Source organism: Caloenas nicobarica, chromosome 11 (assembly GCF_036013445.1).
Source record: "Caloenas nicobarica isolate bCalNic1 chromosome 11, bCalNic1.hap1, whole genome shotgun sequence".
NCBI lineage: Eukaryota > Metazoa > Chordata > Aves > Columbiformes > Columbidae > Caloenas > Caloenas nicobarica.
Genome location: NC_088255.1, coordinates 9,107,775 through 9,124,033, shown reverse-complemented (window position 1 = coordinate 9,124,033; position 16,259 = coordinate 9,107,775). Strand labels below are relative to the sequence as shown.

General features: G+C 47.5%; 1 protein-coding gene across 1 annotated transcript; it reads left to right on the top strand.

Moving 5' to 3' along the window:
* The first annotated feature begins 254 nt into the window (after positions 1–254).
* WNT5A (Wnt family member 5A) lies at positions 255–15,829 on the top strand. Its single transcript, XM_065642668.1, has 5 exons — positions 255–1,270; positions 4,701–4,834; positions 5,973–6,238; positions 11,067–11,359; positions 12,958–15,829. Exons 1-5 carry the CDS (start codon positions 1,265–1,267, stop codon positions 13,414–13,416), a joined length of 1,158 nt encoding a protein of 385 aa, XP_065498740.1. The 5' UTR covers positions 255–1,264; the 3' UTR covers positions 13,417–15,829.
* The last annotated feature ends 430 nt before the right edge of the window (positions 15,830–16,259 follow it).

Below are 16,259 nucleotides of genomic sequence, written 5' to 3'. Positions count from 1 at the left end.
GTGATGGGGGCGCTCAGCCGGGCCGGGCGCACTCCCAGGAACGCGCTGCGGCCGCGCAGCCCGGACGCCCCCCGCCCGCCTCGGGGCTGCAGCGGGGTCCCGCTCGCTGCCGTACAGCTTTAAAATCCAGCCCAGTCTGCAATAGGTCGGCTCCGGGCGCATGCGCTCCGGAGAAAGTTTTTCAGCTGCCGTTGGCTCTCTAACTTTTTTTTTTTTTTTTTTTTAAACAGTTTTAAGCAGTGGGGTGAAGAGGAGTGAGGGAGAGACGCGGGGGGAGCTGGGCCGGCAGCAGCAGGCGGGGGTAGAGCTCCGAGGGGGAACGGTCGGCGTGCGGCGACGTCTGCCTCGGCTCGCTCTCTCGCGCGTAACTTGTTCCCCTGCGCTGGGTGCCTTTGCCAGTGATGGATTGGGGGAGCCACAGCTCCTGAAGCCCCGGACTTCTCCCCTCCCCCTGCCCCTACTCGCCTTGCAGGGTCAGTCGCCCCGTAAGACAGACACACGCGTGCACAACGTCCCCCCTCCCCCTTCCCTGGTTGTGCAGAAACTTCTTTTTCTGTTGGGCTTTTTTTTTTTTTTTTTTGCTTTTTCTTCTCTGTGTAAAATGGAGGGAGCTAGCCTCAGGATCGCTCTGCAGCCGCGGACACCCGGCTCCACACCGCCTAGTCTTTAAGCAAGTGAAGGGGGGCGGGCAGGGGGAAGCCCTGCGCCCGCTCGGCTCCACTCATCCTCCCCATTGCCCCGTCCGCGCCGAGCCGCGGAGGGGGTGCGCCGGCGGCCCGGACGCTGCCAGGGGCCGGGTGGGATCGCGGGGAGCCCCGCGGCGGCACCACCTGGGCTGGTGGGACGGATCGTCGCCCGCGGCGCTTTCGCTGCCGCTTGTGAAGATTTTTATTTGCTTCCGCACAATCACGCCCACGGGCGCTGTGTGCGTGTGTTGGGTTGGCTTTTTTTTTTTTTTTTCCTCCTTCTTCTGGTGGTGGAAAGCCCTAATTACTGCGATTGCTGATGGACCTTGGAAAGAAGGCTGCACTGGTGCCCCGCTCCTCAGTCGGACACGCTGAGCCCACGCCGGACAGAGCGACCGCTCGCCCGCCGCCCCCCGCCAGCTCCGCGGGTCCCTGCGCTCCCCCGGCAGCCGCCGCCGTCCGCCGCCTGGGAGGATACTGCTCGGCTCCTGCGATCCAGGATTTTACTTTCGCCTCGCCCTTTCCCCTCCTGCTCTGCTTGGATTACTTTGCTGCTCTCGCTCGGTGATTCCACGGCAATGGAGGTGAGTCCGCGCGGGGCGCGGGCGGCTCCGCGCCGCAGGGGGCTGCCTCCGCGGGTGCGCAGGGTGGGCAGCACCTTGGCGGGGCGCGGCCCTGCGCGGGCGCGGGTCCCCGGCTGCGGGGCGGCCCTCTCCTCCTCGGGCTGCCGCAGAGTGCTCCCACCTCTCCGCTCTCACCCACCGCGGAGTTGCTCCCCGCTTGGAAGAAGTTATTTTATTTCCTTTTTCGTTCTCTTTTTAAATTCTCCCCCTGAAGAGAGGCTGCCCGCCGCAGGGACACTCGCTGGGCTCGCCGTGCCCGCTGCGTCCCCGTGCATCTTTCTGGCAGAGGCTCCTACCGCGAGTTTAAAGACATCTTTCCAAACTCCTCAAACTTTCCCGAGGACGATTGCTGTGGAGGAGCTCAACGTCTGCGCTAATGGTGGCCTGTACCTTTAAGGAGAGCTGGCTGGGGGCCAGCAGAGGACCCGGAGTCAGCCCCCCCTATCCCCCCCGTCCCTCCTTTTTAATTTTATTCTAAGTTTCTGGAGATTATCACTCTGCATCTGCAGAGGGTCCCGCCTGGGTCAGAGCAGAGGAGCGCGGCTCCTTGGGGTCCCTTTGGCGCGGCGAGGACTCCATGTTGGAAAGGCTGTTGGCTTTTTGTTGTTTGTTTGTTTTTAATTGTCAATTGTATGCTAAATCGGTTGCGCTCGGAGTGTCACGGAGAGTTCAGTTGGGCCGAGAAGCGAGGCTTTTCCCCGGCCGGAGCTGGCGTGGAGAGAACGGCGGAGGTGCGCCTTAAACTCCCCTGGAAAACACTCCCCTCCGTCTCTCCGGTAGCAGAGAGGCTGGGGACCTGGCGAGTGCCTTTCTCTGCAAACGTGAAACCTGGTCCCGCCCGTCCAGAATGGATGTAAAGCCGCAGCGGGGAGCAGGGGGAGGCCGGGGGTTCCCCGCGGAGCTGCTGCGCCTCCCGCGGAGGCCGCCGAGGTTTACAGCCCCCTGGAGCCGGGGCTCTGGATGCCGCCTTCCCGCAGGTAGTGCTCCCAGAAAACCAGATGCCTTCGCAGGCTTTCCAGACACCTCGTGTAAAACAGGATCACAGGCGATCCCGCGGCTGCAGGATCTGTAAAAGCCTCCCTTTTCATCTCAGCAAAGAGCACGGGCTCCGCATGGGGTGTGTTAAATACCAAAACCCAATCTCAGCGGCCCTACAAAGTTGAAAATGGTGCCTCACACTCCTGATAGCCAATGCTGCCATGCTGCCGGCGAGTGTTTCTTTTTTTTTTTTTTTTTTTTTTTGGCGTTTTGTTTTGTTTTTGATGGCAGCTTGTCAGCTGCTGCCTGCAGAAGAGACGAGCTGGAAGGGGCTGGGCCCCCGCCCGCGCCCCCGGGCGCAGGTGCCTCCTCCCGCCTCGCCACGCAGTGCCGTGTCAGGAGGATGAGGAGGGCGATAACAGTGATGATGAGGAGCGGGAGGTGCCGTCGGAGGGGCAGCAGCCGCCTGTCCCCGTCGCCTCTCGGGGCTGCGACGGCTGAGGCCGCCCCCTATTGGGAGCGGAGCGGCACAGCTCCCCGGGGGCCGCCGGGGTTCAGGGGCTCCGGGGCTCTGGCCCGATGCAGCGCTGGCTGCGGCGCGGCGACGGCCTGGCCCGGGGGGCACCCGGGCCCTTTGAACGGGGCAGAAGGGTTTTGGCCCTGTCGTCCGGGTCTTGCAGTGGGGGCGCCGTCCTCCTCCCCGCGGTGTCCCGGCCACCGGCGCCCTCCGCTCCCGGCGAACCCCGGCCGCCCGCCCCACCGAGGCAGCTCGGCGTGCCCCGGGCTGGCTGCTGGTCCGGGTAGCTGCGCATCTGTTGAGTCCCTCTTGGGCAACGGCGTCTCCAGGCTCCTCAGGGCTCGGGCAGTTCCATGACACGTTGTTGTTGTTATTATTATTGTTATTATTTATTATTATTATTATCAGATGAAAGGAAAAAAACCCAACACGTTGGCTCTTGGGTGTCGCGGCGAGCTCATCGCACACCTTGCTTCGCCTCGTCCCTTGCTTAATATGCCCTCGGTTTTCCCATCTTTCACGGGATTGATCACATCTAAACCGGACGGGCTCTTCCTGATGCGGGAGACCGGCCCCCGTTCACTCACCCCCAGCAGTGAGGAGCTGGGGACTCCCCCCGGGCAGGAGGTATTTAACCCGCAGGAGGCGGCCAGAGGCGAGGGGAGGCTTCGGTCCCGGCGCTGCAGCCCGTGCGCGGTGGCGGTGAGCGGCGCGGCGCTCCGCACGCTGCCTGCAGCCTCGCCCCGTGTGTCCGGGCAGGTTTCGTGTCAGCCCGACTTCCCGGCGCGGCGGCGCGATCGGTCCTCTCCTCCCGACCCTTCGCAAATAGGAATAAATTAGAATTAAGAGCACCTTCAATTCAGCATTAAGGGCTTTCTGAGAATGAATAGGGAGCCCCCAAGTGTCGAAATGTCTTTTTTTTTTTTTTTTTTTTCCTTCCGAGGGGAGGGGAAAAAAACCCCTGTGAATGGCACTGGTTAGCGAGTTAGAGTCCCGTGTGAGGACGCAGACAGTGATAGTGGGACCTGTCGGAGGAAGCGTTTGAATTGCAGGACGGCAGCCTGGCTGTTGCAGGGGCCGTGTCGGGACGCGGAGCCGCTCCTTGTCGCTCCTGGTACCTTCCTGGGCCGGCACCGACCCCGGCAGGGCCCGAGTGCTGTCGTCGGGGCTGTCAGCGCGGAGCTCGGGGCTGCCTCGGTGATTGCGGAGAGCGGTCAGCGGCGCAGCACGGAGGCTGCGGCGAGATGGTTTAGGGGGCAGCGGTGAGCGCCTTCCCAGGCCGGTGGAGAAGGGCGAGGACCGACCACATCGTCCTCGTGTGGGAGCCGCCCTGCCCTGTCGCGGCACCGACCCCCCCGTGGCACCGGCCTCCCCCTGCCGCCTTCCTGCTCGGGTCGCTTTGCAAATCTGAAGCTGCCTTTAGCCAGCCGGGAACGTTTTGTGTCCACGATAATGGCGCTGGAGCGGGGAGCGATGGGGTAATGCCCGGCCCGGGTCTCGCGGGTCGCCTGTAGTGCCGGGGCAGTGGGGGTGACCGGGCGGGATGCGGGAATGGGGTCCCCCATGTCCGGAGCAGCGGTCCGGTCCCGTCCCGTCGCGGGCGCGGTACGGGGAGCGGCGGGGCCGGGGCAGAGGGACAGGCGGGCGCGGGTCGGTGCTGCGGCCGCCCCGGGAAGGCGGTGACCGCGGGGGGGTGGGGGTGCGTGGGTGGGTTTTGCCCGGTGAAGTGAGAGCCGCGACGTGTCTGCGTCTGGCACCAAAGCCTCGGCGGAGAGAAGGGCAGGCGAGTCAGAGTAAAGTTAAAAGGAGTCCGGATGCTTCCGTTGTTTAAACTCGAATGCTCGAAAATGGTCTGAGAAGCAATAAATTATTTGATACTTTTTCTCCCCCCTCTAGAAATCCACTGCAGTACTAATCCAAGGAGGTGCTTTGGGGACAGTTGGCAGTACAATGGCTTCTCAGTACCTCATAGTGGCTCTGGCCATTTTCTCCTCTTTTACCCAGGTTGTAATTGAAGCCAGCTCGTGGTGGTAAGCATCTTGTATCGACTTCATTTTAAAACGGGATGTCAAGATTTGCTTGGTTAAATGTCTATTTACTTCTTATTTACTTTGTTTCTGAGAGAGTACCACATGAACGAGACAGCAGGGGAGTAATGTTCTATTTGTAATATGTTATGTAGTAAAATGAACCATCTCTTGAATAAGTGTAGATGTGCAACATGTCATGTTGTAAAATTCAGTTTTTAGAATGCTGTGCAGTAGATAGCCTATGGATTCGATCATACTTAAATTACTAGAAATGCTTCTCTTTTAAAACAGTAATTTCAACTCAGATTAGAAATTTTGCATATGTAAGAGAGAATGCTGATTTACAAGTAAAAACCTAAAGTTTCAGTTTGAATGTTTCTGTAACGTAAATGTTTACTAATACATTTTGTTACCAAAAAGTACATTTAAATTTCTGCTTTAGCAAATTATCGATGTGTATGATGTTGGGGGTTCTTTAAATAGATGTTTCTCTGCAGTTTCAAGTGATCGGTTTTGGATTAATGGACACTTTTTAATTGAAATGTATGTTGTGAAGAGCACTTTTTAGAATCAAGAAAACAAAGCTGATTGCATTTACAGTGAATATACTTGCCTCTGTGTTTTTGTGTGTAGTTCGGAAGAAGCTAGAAGTAGTCTGTAGCAAGTTTCTAACTTCCGACTTGTTAAAGCTTTCCCTATTTGTTTATGGTAGAACAGATTGAAAAATCCAGACAAATCTAAAATGTGTGCTAAAATAAACTGAGGTTTGGTTTTTTTAAAAAATTTTTGCTTTATTTAATTTTCTGGCCTTGCAGTTGTTTGGAGCTTCTGTTGTTTTTACCATGTCCATTAAGTTGAGCAAGGACTGCCTAGATGCAAGTCTTCCAAGTCTGCATCTTACCTCAGTCCCTAATGTATGGTGATGACCACATGGATGGGAAGTAATAACTTCTGTTCTATGCTGTCTTTAAAATGGAAGTTTCCTATTTAAGTTGTGTTTTTTTTTTTCCTTACCTGTTAGCAAAACCAGGTGTTCTATACTCATGTACAAGATACAGTTCTGTTTGGGATTTATAGACTTTTTTTTTCTTTTTTTCCTGAGTCTTCTCTTTATTAATCCAAATCTTTCTTTATGCAGGTCTTTAGGGATGAACCCTATGAACCCCATGAACCCTGTTCAGATGTCAGAGGTATATATAATAGGAGCCCAGCCACTATGTAGCCAGCTAGCAGGGCTTTCCCAAGGACAGAAGAAACTCTGCCAATTGTATCAGGACCATATGCAGTTCATTGGAGAGGGTGCAAAGACGGGCATTAAGGAGTGCCAGTATCAGTTCAGACATAGAAGATGGAATTGCAGCACTGTGGACAACAACTCTGTTTTTGGAAGAGTCATGCAGATAGGTAGGAAGCAACATCTTTATGATTAAACTCTTGTGTAAGGATATCTATGGCACATACTGTTCTGCACTTGAAACTCTTGCCAGGTTCCTACTGAGTACTGTATACAATCAAGTGTTTTTAAAAGTTGGCAAAGGAGCTGAATTATTTTTAGCTGGAGGTGATTTCCCACCACTGTCCAGCCATGTGTCTTGGAAAACAAAGTAGGAATATATATTTGCATATGGGAATAGAGGAGAAAGGAAAATGTGGCCCTGAAATCTCCTTTTAGACAACCTGAGACAAAATGAAGGCAACCTAAGAGAATTAAAACCAGCAGCATCTTGTAAAATTAAAGATGTCCATGTCTAGTTCCAAAGTCAGCGGCTGCATAATAAATTGCTCTTGGTCTGGAGGTTAACTGAAAATTGCTGCTCTGTCTATTAGTGTTTATTGGCAATGCCTTCTTGCTTATTTCCAGGTATGGTAATTTCTTTCTCCTATTGAGAGAGGCAGATTTATGTTAAAAAATAATGTAGCAGGGTAATTTTCATGAAATCAGTTCCACCAGGACAAAACATGCGATTGTCCTTGTAACTCACATTTAATGAAATCATCGCTGTTAAGAGAGACGCATTCCTGTTTAACATCTTATCACAATTTGGTGGGCACCCAGCCCTTTCCCTATCAGATCCTCTTTGAAATGTGCTTCTCCAACGCTCATGTGCTGCCCACCTTTTCTGCTGTTTAAGGACCTCATTGTATTTTTAAGTCCTTGGCAAAATTTTAACCAGTGCTGCTGAGCTGAGTCCATGGTGAGACCTTCCTTTGGCTTTCCCAAGACAGATTGCTGATTCTTTGTAAGCAACTGAAAAACGCCAGTTTTTCTGCGTGACAGTTGTGATCTTTTCCGTAGTGATCAGTACACTGACAAACTCAGCAGTGCTTTTTAGTTGGAGATGTACAGTACAGCTTTCATGTCAGTGTTTTCCTGTCCTGCTTTAAAAAAAAAAAAAAAGAGTTTAAAAATCATACTCGAGCTAGGTTTATCTGTAAATGAGCTAGCTCCGGTTTAGGTTGAACAAATACATCAATTCACATTTGGTCTGAATTTTTGTTAAAAGAAGTTTTTATTTGTAAACTATCAGACAAATAGAAAAAAATCTATTGCATAAAAGTACCTAATTGGAACAGCTGATTTTAGATAAAGAACCTTCCCTAGGCTTTTTTGCAAGCACAGTATTAACCCCCCCCTAGAGTTTTTCTTACCCTACCCAAGTACAAGTCTAAAAGCACATGATAGAAAACGTTTTCTATACACTTTTCTGTTCTAATAATCTAACAAATGTCAGAAAGATATTCAATTAAAAATGTAGGCCTTTGTCCTTCAGCCCTTATTTATTATCCAAGTAAGTGAAAATTAGCTCAAGGGAATTATTGGTGTGAAGAAACGTACAGGAGTGGGCCCATGATTTGTGGTGTCTGTCTCCAGAATAGATGTTTCTGCCCTCCCCAAGTATGATGGATCTATTTAAAGGTGGTTTCTTTCAAGTTAAATAACTTTGCTCCACCCTTCTGCTGAATATGACTGTATTAGCTGATGTCTACAGAGCAATTCATCATGTAATTAAGCCACTTATTCTAATTGCAGTTGGAAGCAAGGTTAATAGCCATATTCAAGAGTTAAAGATCCTAAAGAGTATATTCACTGAGAACAAGAAAGGTGTTGTGGGTAGCAGTTGTATTCTTTCATGCCGACCTTCAGTAACGATGCATTGCTGTTCCCCTGAGTGGAAGGAAAAATGTACTTTTGGAGCCTGGTTCAATTTTACTTCAGCCCGCCATACCCTGGCTTGTCAGGGACTGTCAGATACTCCTTAGTCTCACCAGCATAAGAAGAGCATGGTCAGGGTCTGAATGCACATAGTCTGGGGGGATTTTGTCATCTGAGCTAAAGCCGGCACTGTCACTGGCTGCGCACAGGAGAGCGCTGGGCAAAGCACTGACTGACAGCACAGTAATTACCCCAGTGGATAAATGGACAGTCTTTCTTCCAGGATTTATCCTGCAAAGTTAGCTAAAGCTGTACAAATAAACCTAGCATTGGGTTTGGAAACTCGCTCTGTGGCTTATTGAACTGCAAAATTTGAGGGTTTTTGTTCTCTGCTGCTCTCCTTTGCTGCTGGTTCCCAGGTCAGGCCATGGTCCTCGCTGCCTTCCTGCCTTGCGCCATCTCCTGGCTTCGTGGCCGGCCCTGGGCTGGCTGCACTTGAGCTTTGCAATCAGCTAAGAAGTGCTAACATAAAATAAAATACCTGGATCCTCTCCCAACAGCTCGGTGCCGTTGGGGTCCAATTTATTCATGTCTGCTGCCTGACGTTGAATGCTTTTAAAATACAAGACAAAGAACATTTTGTATCTTACGTTCAGGTATAAAAAAATTGTTCTGTTCTTGCAGACTTATTCATATCAAGTGTAAAGCTCAGCGCCTTGCTCTGTGGGTGGCTTCCTATAATGTGTGTATATTGAACAGTTCCATTTCTATGTTTTATATATATTGGAGAGAGGGGACTCAAAAGTGTTTGGAATGTGTGTTTCCTTGCCATGGCTACAATAAAGAGACATGCCGGACTGTGGGAAAAGACAGATACGTTTGACAGTGAAGGAAAGCACAGTTGTGCCTAAAGCCTTAAAAAAAAGAAAAAAATTCAGAGTAGCTCATCCATGTGGAACCATCATTCTTGATGTGTTCCTGGGGTGGCTGACTTGGGACAGTGTTGACTTATAACCTGTGGGGGCTTGAAGTCTATTTCAGCAGCTGATGCTATTTTATAGTTTGCCTAAAGTTCAAGGAGGAAACTTGGGGGGGTAACTCTCCTTTCTGTACCCCATCCTTTCCTTCTCTTTTCCACTAAGAGTAAGTTCTTCAAAATATCCTGCAGGATAACAGTGAAAACTAGTCAAAAAAAGTCACCTTTATGAGTTTAAATCCCTCAATAAACAGTATAGTTAACCACGTGAAAGCATGAGCTAACTAAGCATGAAAAAGAATAAAATGTAATGGAAGAGGCAAGTCCTGTGGTCCGAAACAGACCACGTTTCTTTCCTCTAAATCTAGTGGAAATTTTGCTTAAGGAATTAATCCAAAAATGTGTGTTACAGAAGAAACGGGAACGTTAAAATCTCTATGAGGTTTCCCCTGCTATAGTTTGCAATAAATGCAACATAAGTCATTGCATAAAGCCAAACCTTTTTTAACTGAAAAGGCTATTCCTGTAACCCTTTATACCCCTAATTCATGTAAGTACTTCAACGAACAGGTGTCTGTGAGAACAGACCATTGTAAGTAACGGAGCAAAGTGCTTGTGATCTTCCTTAAATGCGATCTTTCCCAACGTAAGAATTCTGATTTTTTCCCATTTAAAACCAGCATCTATTACTAATATCAATTCAGTGGATGACAGCAGTTATATTAACAAAGCTGTTCTGAGCATGGCGTCATCTTAATGTTAAATATGGACCAGACTGCAAATTAGTTACTTTCCAGAAGTTCTTGAAAACTCCTATTAGATTTGACTTGTTATGGTAGGTCTTATACAAAGAGTTTCTGCCTCAGAATGTTGCTGCCCAAATACGTATGTCCAAAATGCAACCTCTTAAAGCCCTAATTTTAGAGGAGGCCATGCTGTTCCCTAAGAAAAAACTTGTAAAATCAAGATTAAAACCTAGCATGAGCTATTGATTGGACTGAAGATTAGGAATAAAACGTAACTCGTGTAGATCTAAAATTTAAAAAATTATATTCAGTCTATTCTTAGTCATTCTGGGAGTCTTCCGTGGAGAAGACCCAGTGGAATGCTGTCTCTTAAGATAAAATGCAAACTTCAAGTAGGCTCTCTGGTGTAAATTTTGTTGGTTGGTTGGTTGGTTTGGGGTTTTTTGTTTTGTTTGGTTGGTTTTTAAAGCTTTTTTAGTTGTAGTTAGAACTTGTGGCATCCTTGGGAAAGTCAGGTTCTAAATAAGGGTGGGGTTAGATACCATCAAGAGGGTGGTATTTGGCCATAACTTGTGTTGTGGGTATTGTAACTTTTTCTTCTGGAAGTTTGAAACTTGAGGGTTTCACTTTCCATTTAAGGGCACCAGATGCAAGAGAAAACCTTCAAGGCTGCCTTGTGCCAAGGTTTTTTCCTTCCCTGTAGCTTGTAAAGATGGTTGTCCATGGACTCGCCATGTTCACATGAGCTGGAGAGGTGGATACTGAACAGCACAGGTTGTGGGTTTTAAATAGCCTCCTACAAAAGTGCCTGGCTTACATGTAGGGTGAAAAGTTGTGTGTTATTCTGCTGCATGTTTCTTTTGATACCAGGAGGCTTTGTAAAACGCTATAACTCTAAATAAATTGGAACAAGTTGCTTAAGTGCATAAATCAAGTTTGAGAAGTAGTAATTTAAGAACCAGACTTTTAAAAGTTGTATTTAACATCTCTTTTTTCTGAAAGACAGAGAGTCTGTTTCCCTTTCTGTCCCTCACACGCAGGCACGATTGCTTCAGCCCCGCTGGCATCGTGCTCCGGCCCCGATTCACCCCCTGCCCACTCCCTGGTCCAACACCAGCATGCATGAGAAGTGACTCCTGCTCATCAAAAACACCTTGTGTGCTCTAGTTGGATTGGGTTTGCGTGGGTTTTTTTGGAGTAAAGACCTTTTGAGGAGCATGGCTCAGGGTTACTGCAGCTTTTAGTAGGCAAATGAATTTTGGTGGCTCCTAGGGAGCCTTTGCCTTCCCGGCTCATCGGTGGGCAGGGAGTCGTGCTTGTGGGCTCTTCCCTAACACGGCTTATCTTTCCGTGCAGGCAGCCGGGAGACGGCGTTCACCTACGCGGTGAGTGCGGCCGGGGTGGTCAACGCCATGAGCCGAGCCTGCCGGGAGGGCGAGCTCTCCTCCTGCGGCTGCAGCCGGGCAGCACGGCCCAAGGACTTACCCCGGGACTGGCTTTGGGGTGGCTGTGGGGATAACATCGAATATGGATACCGCTTCGCCAAGGAGTTCGTTGATGCCCGAGAGCGAGAAAGAGTTTACCAGAGAGGCTCCTATGAGAGCGCCCGGATCATGATGAACCTGCACAACAACGAGGCCGGGAGACGAGTAAGTGGCTACTGAACAGCACGTCCTCCTGCCCCTGTCTGCGTCCCTGCTTTTTGGGGAAAGATGTGCCTTGGCAAGGCACAGGGCAGCGCTGGATGGTGACCGGCCACTAAGGCTTGTCTCCATTTCAATGCACAAAATAAGAAAATAGCAAATACAGGGTGTAGGCAGGTGGGAACTATATGAATTTGTGCTGCTCTTGGTTGTCTGACAGCCCTATTGCCTTCGTCATGGGGAAGATTGAGACTGAAGTGTGTTGTGTTCCCCTCCATATTGTATCATTAAAAGTGCCCAGCTCATGTGGATTTTCTGTAGAACAGAATTTTATTAGTTTGTATGTCCAACCAGGACATTGTGCATTGGCGGGAAGAGGGACACGCTAGGTTTCCCAGGCTGGAATCATGCTGCAGGACTGTTCTGACTGGTTTTTTTCTTTCTCTCCTTTAAGAGGATGTGAAAAGCTCCTCCATATTATTAGAAAACATGGTCTTCTGTGGTTAAACATGTCTTTATGGTTTCTTTAATCTCAAAAATGCCTTAAATGAATGGGTGTAAACTTTTCTTTTTTTAATAGTCTGAATATGAAGAGCCAAAATCATTATTTTCCTAGAGCTTGATGTGCCAGAAATAGTCAGCTGGAGACTTTACGCTTGTGTTCTAAGGTGAAGAAGGATGAAAGATAATTGAAAATTAATAGTATTTAAATGTGAGAGGAGGGTGTCTGAAAGCAATGGACAGGCCAATTTACTATTAGCAAGAAGAAAAATGACGCTTTCACAGTTGCTTACGGAGACTCGAGCAGTTTTTTTCCTTCCTCAGCCTCATCTTTGCAGTGCCATTTGGCAGCGTTAAGCCTCTCTGTAACTGCTGGGTGGAAGTTGTCTACAGTATCATCTAATGTGTCAGACCCCAGGATTTTTGGGGCAGTGTCAACACTGACTCTTATTTCTATTTGTACAGGGCAAATGACTGATATTTCCCTGCCAAAGCTTTGTAAAGAGGATATTGCTATGTAGTTCTGTCCCCCACCCATAGGTGTTTGGGGGTTTCTTCTTGGATGAAGTCTCTCTTGCAGAGCAGTATTTGAGATAGGAGGAGGATGCCGAGCCAAGAGTAGACAATCAGCTGCAGCTGAGCCAGGAGCAAGAGGAATCTTAACTCTTTCCCTAATTTCAGTCTCAAGCAGAGATCAATAGAGAGGGTAACTCAGATAGAAAATAAAGGATGTTTTACATTTCTCAATGAAACAGCAAAATCCTTCGCTGGCGTGAGAGTGAATTCCTAAAATTTGACTGCAGCCTGACTGATGCTGCTGTCTGGGCTGTGCGTGCTGTTGCGGCTGTCTGCACTGGGGAGAGGCTGGCGAGACTATTCCCCTCCTCCTCCTGCCTAACAGGGGTGCTGGGGGTACACGTGTGTCTGCTCGCTTGTTCTTACTTCCCAGTCCATCGCAGGAGGGAGGAGGATGCTAAGGTGAATATTGTGGAGGAGGACCGTGAGGGAATGTGACAGAGGGCAGGAACTGAGGGGAATAAATGCTTTCACAGCCATGCTCATCTTTCATCACCCTTTTTGCTTTCTCTCCCTGCCCTCTCCAGACTGTATATAACCTGGCTGACGTGGCCTGTAAGTGTCACGGTGTCTCTGGTTCCTGTAGCCTGAAGACCTGTTGGCTGCAACTTGCCGATTTCCGCAAGGTAGGCGATGCCCTGAAGGAGAAATACGATAGCGCAGCTGCCATGAAACTCAACAGCCGGGGCAAGCTGGTACAAGTGAACAGCCGCTTCAACGCACCCACCATCCACGACCTGGTCTACATCGATCCCAGCCCTGACTACTGCGTGCGGAACGAGAGCACTGGCTCCCTGGGCACCCAGGGCCGCCTTTGCAATAAGACCTCGGAGGGCATGGACGGCTGTGAACTCATGTGCTGTGGCCGGGGGTACGACCAGTTCAAGACGGTGCAGCGAGAGCGCTGCCACTGCAAGTTCCACTGGTGTTGCTACGTGAAATGCAAGTTGTGCACAGAGATCGTGGACCAATTTGTGTGCAAATAGGGGACGGATGAGGTGGGAGGAACTGCAGCCACCTGCCAGCAAGGGGTGCAGGCCCCTCTCCCTTTCCACAGGACTATCTCCACTTTATTTATAGAGTCCAATGAGTTGTCGTCTTTTTTTTAAAAAAAAAAAAAAAAAAAGGGGCAGGGGGGAGGAAAAAAAAACCCAACAAGAAAGAAAAAAGAAAAATATAAAAGTTGCAAAGAGAAGTGCCTGGAAACCCTCTCTGCACCCATCCCAGAACTATGTGTGGCTTATATTTTTGGCAATAATGGGGACAACCTGAGAATATTTATTTTACGAAGTAAAAAAAAAAAAAAAAGACTTTTCTTGAAAGCAATAGGGTAGTTCGAGGGCAAAATCCAACATATCTTAATTTAGTCCCATGGGACGTAATACATGTGCAGTAAGTAGGCAGAGCAACCATGTAATGTGCTTTGGATGTTAGAACCATCCTTATGGATGTGAGGAACACACAGACCTGTCCATGACTTTTAGTTTCAGACACTAGAAGTTATCAGAATAGGGTATATAAAGCTGTTCGGTACATTTAGGGCTCTGTAAATAAGGGGTATATTCATCACAAAGTGCGGTGTCTCTTACATATCTGAATGTGCCTGCTTAATGTCATCGGAGGGTAAAGAGCAAAGGATCATAAAGGCTTCAACTGTGCTATTCCCGAGTTGCCGTGTCTGGTTCCAGAACCTAACAAGACGAAAAAAAAAAAAGAAAAAAAGAAAAAAATCTGCCTTGACAAATAATAAAGGTATTATTTAAGGCAGAGGTTGGCCTTATTAGCTAATTGTGATGTTGGAGTGTCTCATGCTGCGGAGCGGTACTCCACCGCTGCCGAGCGTGGCGAGCAGCCAAGGTGCAGCCTGCGTGGAGCGCTGTAGCCGGGCGGAGGGAGCTGCAATGCTTGCGAACAGCTTTGGTCTCCCAGCCTGGAAAGCACATAGAAATAGAATACCCCAAATTTGAAAATGCCTTAAAAATGGTGTAATAGCTGGCTGTCTTTCAAAACACAGCTTGACAAATAACTCCTCTAATTTTATGTGAGAAAATAAATCATTAGATATCCAGTCTTGGAATGATTGGGTTTTTTGGCTGGTTTTTGTTTTGTTTTGTTTTGGTTTTTTTCAGATTTTGGGAATGCTTTCACTCAAGGAGACAATAGTTTCATATTTTAATAACATTTACTGACTATTATAGTTCAATGAAATGTTGCAGCAATACCAAATCTATCATCCTATGTCTATAATACACATGCTTTAGATAATATATTGCAGGTATACGCTACAACTGTTCAGACTATACTTGAGCAGTTACATATATATGGGAAAACTGTGGTCTGCTGGTGTCTGATATTTCAAAGCTTTTTGTACATATATATTTTAATGATTTAAGAAATAATAAAACATCTAAATTACAGGGGCAGTTCACCCCCCATTTTCTTTTTCAGATTTCTTCAGGTTTTTAGATTGATTCTAACCTTTTGGTGGTTTATATTTTTTTAATTATTTTTTAAAAGCTTTTTTCATTCAAAAGTTTTAGGGATTATCATAAAGAAGTAAGACTCTCCCCAGCTTTAGGACTTTCTTGGGTGGTTGGGAGGGGTAGCACCGTGCACTTGAACTGATACCGCTTTGGAGATCGTTTCTATTCCACTCTCACATTCAGGGCATTATTGATTATTGCTGAAAGGAGACACCTTGCAACTCTAAAATGTGCTGCATTTGGCCCTTGCTTTTCATTTTTTTTTTTAAATGGAAATTGTTATTTGTTGAACAACATGCATTCCCCCCAGTGCTGTGTAGTTACACAGAATATCATCACTGGTTCAGATGCCTCTTTCCAACTCAGTCCCATCCAACAGGTTAAAGAAAATGGTTTTGCAAATACCAAGTGAGGAAAATCTTTTCACTTTAGCCTAGTTGTACTAAAGCCTTAACTTTTCATGAGCCTTTAAGCTGTATCATTAAGTTCATCTTGATCATTTATCATCTTCTTAAATGGCGCTTTATTGCTCTTAATTTATTGTACAAGGACATATTTACCCCTCATCTTCAGATGTTTGCAAAGAATATCTTTAAAGTAAGATAAATAAATAAAGCACTAATTCATTGAATATGTCACTGGTTTTTATTGTACAAAAACCATGGTCTTTTTTTCATTTGCTGAATCACCTATTGTTCTTTTTTAGTGACTTTTGTCTGAGCAGAACTGAATCTCATGATCCTAGCTATTAAAACACTATTTAATGTAAAATATTTGACTTGTCATTCAGATATGTAAATCTTCTACGCCCTTTCTTCTGTTCTGTACATTTAATGTACATATTTCTGTCTTGCGTGATTTGTATATTTCACTGGTTTAAAAAAAAAAAAAAGAAAGGATTATGCCATAATGGAAGATAGACTATAAAAATAAAACTTTGGTTGTATATTGGGAAGTGGTTTTAATTATCTTTCAGAGGAGAGTTTGTTAAAACAATGAATGGAGTTGATTTTTAAATTTACTACGTGGTAAAACAGGGAAGTGATTGTTCGCCAAACATACAAAGTACATCTTGAAGTTTTATTTCTATATTAACAAGGCATACGGATATAACTACTTCTTAAATAGAAGGAAATAAAAACCCAAGATCCCATCTCAAATCCCTGCGGCTGAACTAGAAAGCATTTTAGGGATGGGTAAGTACTTAATTGGCGATGGATAAGGACCTGGGTTAATGTTCTTTGTGTACATATGGTTTCCAGGGCTGCTTGTAAGTGATTCTGGGACAGCAGGGCCTGATCTGTGACCAGCTTCCTCCAGTAACCCCAGGGATGGCAGCCGGATCC